Here is a 2500-nt window from a genome sequence, read left to right on the forward strand (position 1 = left end):
AGATTGAATTTATGAAAATCGACACAAAGTTTGTGCGTTCGATCTCATCTGATTTTCTCCTAATCGGAAAACTGCTGATGGAAATGTTATTTGCTGAATAAATAAATATGAAGTGTGATTACGTTTTAGGTCATTAACACGAAGAAGAAGGTTTAGATTGTTCCTGCTTTCTTTGCAGACAGATATAAGAGGACGAGCAAGGAGACAAGACTTTTAAAATTTAATTTACAAGTGAAATATTACGGCTATTTTAACACAACACATGAACACTATTACTATTTCTGCAACATTAATCATTTGTAGTTAGGCAGCACGATCCATGTTGGCATTTAGAATAAGTGTGAAAAAAATGTAGAAGCATAAAGTAAAAACATGTCAAAATGTATTTGTAAGAGTACAGTTCTTCAGAGTAAATGTACTGTGTGTGTGTGTGTGTGTGTGTGTGTGTGTGTGTGTGTGTGTGTGTGTGTGGGTGCATGCGTGTTTTAGGAGGACGAGCGTTTGAAGCATTGCTCCTCTGCTGCTGAGAAGAACACACACTGTGGTAACACACACATACACACACACACACACACACACAGCATGGTAGGGCTGACATCACTTCCTGTCAGTTGACAGTAACAGGAAATGGTGTTTGCGGTCTCTTCCTGTCTGCGGCAGGCTCTCTGCTGCCTCCTGCTGCTGCTGACTCATGATTCCAACTGTTGAGATATAAACTCAATGTTAATGTAGTTTCTAAACGTCCTAGAGTTGAATCTATCTATCTATCTATCTATCTATCTATCTATCTATATATATATATATATATATATATATATATATATATATATATATATATATATATATATGTATGTATATATATATATATATATATGTATATATATATATATATGTATATATATATATATGTATATATATATATATATATATGTATATATATATATATGTATATATATATATATATATATATATATATATATATACATATATATGTATATATATATATATATGTATATATATATATATGTATATATATATATATATATATCTATCTATCTATCTATCTATCTATATATATATATATATATATATATATATATATATATATATATATATATATATATATACATATATATATATATATATATATATATATATATATATATATATATATATATATATATATATATCTATCTATCTATCTATCTATCTATATATATATATATATATATATATATATATATATATATATATATATATATGTATATATATATATATATATATATATATGTATATATATATATATATGTATATATATATATATGTATATATATATATATATATATGTATATATATATATGTATATATATATATATATATATATATATATATATATATATATATACATATATATATATATATATATATACATATATATATGTATATATATATATATATGTATATATATATATATATATATATATCTATCTATCTATCTATCTATCTATATATATATATATATATATATATATATATATATATATATATATATATATACATATATATGTGTATATATATATATATATATATGTATATATAGGGCGTAATCTACTTTAGATTGACCTTGTGTGACTTAGTTCATTTATCTGAAGACATTTCTAGTTCCAGTTTTACTTTTAATAAGAAGACACATCTGATGTTCTGCACAGTTTATAGGAATAAAGAGAGTCGTAGTAATTTAGGAAAAAGTCTTGATATTTCAAGAAAAAAATTGAAATATATACTGTATATATACAGTATCTCACGAAAGTGAGTACACCCCTCACATTTTAGTAAGTATTTCATTATATCTTTTAATGGGACAACACTGAAGTAATTACACTTTGCTCCAATGTAAAGTATGAAGTGTACAGCTTGTATAACAGAGTAAATGTGCTGTCTCCTCAAAATAACTCCCCCACATCATCACATACCCTTCACCATACCCCCACATCATCACATACCCTTCACCATACCCCCACATCATCACATACCCTTCAGCATACCCCACATCATCACATACCCTTCACCATACCCCCACATCATCACATACCCTTCAGCATACCCCACATCATCACATACCCTTCAGCATACCCCACATCATCACATACCCTTCACCATACCCCCACATCATCACATACCCTTCAGCATACCCCCACATCATCACATACCCTTCAGCATACCCCCACATCATCACATACCCTTCACCATACCCCACATCATCACATACCCTTCAGCATACCCCCACATCATCACATACCCTTCACCATACCCCACATCATCACATACCCTTCAGCATACCCCCACATCATCACATACCCTTCAGCATACCCCCACATCATCACATACCCTTCACCATACCCCCACATCATCACATACCCTTCACCATACCCCACATCATCACATACCCTTCACCATACCCCCACATCATCACATACCCTTCACCATACCCCCACATCAT

At 29.3% G+C, this 2500-nt stretch overlaps 2 protein-coding genes across 8 annotated transcripts in view; one reads left to right on the plus strand and one right to left on the minus strand.

The window, feature by feature from the left end:
• Nucleotides 1-2500, minus strand: part of LOC116056993 (scavenger receptor cysteine-rich type 1 protein M160-like) — a 1012348-nt gene that overhangs the window by 327548 nt on the left and 682300 nt on the right. The gene's annotated exons all lie outside the window — the stretch shown is intronic.
• Nucleotides 1-2500, plus strand: part of LOC116056991 (rap guanine nucleotide exchange factor 1-like) — a 36968-nt gene that overhangs the window by 19144 nt on the left and 15324 nt on the right. Inside the window, exon 7 of the mRNA XM_031309408.1 lies at nucleotides 490-544. Within this exon, the coding sequence (XP_031165268.1) occupies nucleotides 490-544 (55 nt within the window). The remainder of the gene's footprint in view (nucleotides 1-489; nucleotides 545-2500) is intronic.

Source organism: Sander lucioperca, chromosome 2 (genome assembly GCF_008315115.2).
Source record: "Sander lucioperca isolate FBNREF2018 chromosome 2, SLUC_FBN_1.2, whole genome shotgun sequence".
In the NCBI taxonomy this organism is placed as follows: Eukaryota; Metazoa; Chordata; class Actinopteri; order Perciformes; family Percidae; genus Sander; species Sander lucioperca.